At 39.6% G+C, this 2,225-nt stretch overlaps 1 protein-coding gene across 1 annotated transcript; it reads left to right on the top strand.

Moving 5' to 3' along the window:
- Nucleotides 1–684: 684 nt before the first annotated feature.
- LOC117023989 (10 kDa heat shock protein, mitochondrial-like) lies at nt 685–993 on the top strand. The gene has a single exon (XM_033109291.1). The coding sequence runs from the start codon at nt 685–687 to the stop codon at nt 991–993; it is 309 nt and encodes a 102-aa protein (XP_032965182.1).
- Nucleotides 994–2,225: the final 1,232 nt, after the last annotated feature.

The following is a 2,225-nucleotide window of genomic DNA, read 5'->3' as shown; positions in this document are numbered from 1 at the left end:
TATCATATAAAAATTAGCCTGGTGAAATGTTACTGTTCCTGCTCTTTTGAAATTCTTTCAGAGTACTCAAAATCATGATCAGCAGCACAGAGCTATGTAGTAGAATTGAAAACAATGGCACATCTTTTAAATAAATAACTTTTTGAAGTATTTATGATGTACCAGGCATGAACCCCATGATATGACTACTGTTGTCACCCCCTTTTATAGATGTGAAAACTGAGGCCTAGAGGAGCTAAGTAGCATATCTGGCTTCACACACTAGCTAAGTTGTAGAGCTGGGATTTGAACCCAGGCAAATCTGACCCCTGAGTTCACAAGCTTAATCTTTACATTACGTGAGAAATCCTACTGGCCAGAGGGAAACTGAAGAGGTAGTTCACAAAAGATCTGCTTTTCAAATTGTTACATGAGCTTCTCATTGCTGCTCTACGTTGTCAGTGAGCAACAAAAGGAAAGGAAAAGAAATAAAGAATGGAGTTGAGGAATGGGAGCAATGTGCGTGGGGAAGCTACTTTTCCTGCAAAAGGCAAAAGATGTCAAGAATTCAGATTACTTGAAAGTTCACGTGTCTAGAAAACCGGACTGCAGGTCTCTCCTTGCGGGGGTCTAGAAAACCGGACTGCAGGTCTCTCCTTGCGGGCGCGGCGCGAGAGCAGAGTATGAACTGCTGCTGCCGGAGTCATGGCAGGACAGGCATTTAGAAAGTTTCTCCCCCTCTTTGACCGAGTAGTAGTTGAAAGGAGTGCTGCAGAAACTGTAACCAAGGGAGGCATTATGCTTCCAGAAAAATCTCAAGGAAAAGTATTGCAAGCAACAGTAGTAGCTGTTGGATCCGGCTCTAAAGGAAAGGGCGGAGAGATTCAACCAGTTAGCGTGAAAGTTGAAGATAAAGTTCTTCTTCCAGAATATGGAGGCACCAAAGTAGTTATAGATGACAAGGATTATTTCTTATTTAGAGATGGTGACATTCTTGGAAAGTATGTAGACTGAAGTAAATCACTACTGACATGGCATCAAGTGAAGCTGCCCGTTCCACTGAAGTTCTGAAATCTCATCATGTAAATCATTTCCATGTCTCTTTTGTAAGAAACTAATGATATCCAAAGTAAGGACATCTAGTGTCTCTTAAAATTTAGTTCCACTGTACTGATACAAACATTTCCAAATAAAAATATGCAAATGAAAAAAAAAAGAATTCAGATTACTGAAAAGCTTTTGCACAGCAAAAGAAACCATCGACAAAATAAAGAGGCAACCAACTGAATGGGAGAAGATTTTTGCAAACAGTGCCTCCGATAAGGGGCTAATATCCAAAATATACAAGGAATTCATGAAACTCAACAACAAAAACACAAACAATCCAATTGAAAAATGGGCAGACGACCTGAAGAGACATTTTTCCAAAGAGGACATACAAATGGCAAATAGACATATGAAAAAATGCTCAACATCATTAATCATCAGAGAAATGCAAATAAAAACCACAATGAGATATCACCCCACTCCAGTCAGAACGGCTATCATCAGCAAGACAAATAGTAACAAGTCTTGGAGAGGCTGTGGAGGAAAAGGAGCTCTCATACACTGTTGGTGGGAATGCAGACTGGTGCAGCCGCTATGGAAGGCAGTGTGGAGGTTCCTCAAAAAATTACGAATAGAATTACCATATGACCCAGCAATCCCTCTCCTGGGTATCTACCCAAAAAAATCTGAAAACATTTACACATAAAGACACGTGTGCTCCAATGTTCATTGCAGCTTTGTTTACGGTGGCCAAGACATGGAAACAATCAAAATGTCCTTCGATAGACGAATGGATAAAGAAGTTGTGGTATATATACACAATGGAATACTATTCAGTGGTAAGAAAATATGAAATAGGACCATTTGTGACAACATGGATGGATCTTGAGAGTATAATGCTAAGCGAAATAAGTCAGACAGAAAAAGCAGAGAACCATATGATTTCACTGATATGTGGTATATAAACCAAAAACAACAAAAGAACAAGACAAACAAATGAGAAACAAAAACTCATAGACACAGACAATAGTTTAGTGGTTACCAGAAGGTAAGGGGAGGGTGGGGGATGGGAGATGAGGGTAAGGGGATCAAATATATGGTGATGGAAGGAGAACTGACTCTGGGTGGTGAACACACAATGGGATTTATAGATGATGTAATACAGAATTGTACACCTGAAATCTATGTAATTTTACTAA

The sequence above is a fragment of the Rhinolophus ferrumequinum genome, chromosome 6, assembly GCF_004115265.2.
Source record: "Rhinolophus ferrumequinum isolate MPI-CBG mRhiFer1 chromosome 6, mRhiFer1_v1.p, whole genome shotgun sequence".
In the NCBI taxonomy this organism is placed as follows: Eukaryota; Metazoa; Chordata; class Mammalia; order Chiroptera; family Rhinolophidae; genus Rhinolophus; species Rhinolophus ferrumequinum.
This window is presented reverse-complemented; position numbering and strand designations above follow the sequence as displayed.

Bases quoted from the DNA above. Each gene is read 5' to 3' on its own strand.
- LOC117023989 (XM_033109291.1), top strand. From the start codon at position 685: ATGGCAGGACAGGCATTTAGAAAGTTTCTCCCCCTCTTTGACCGAGTA.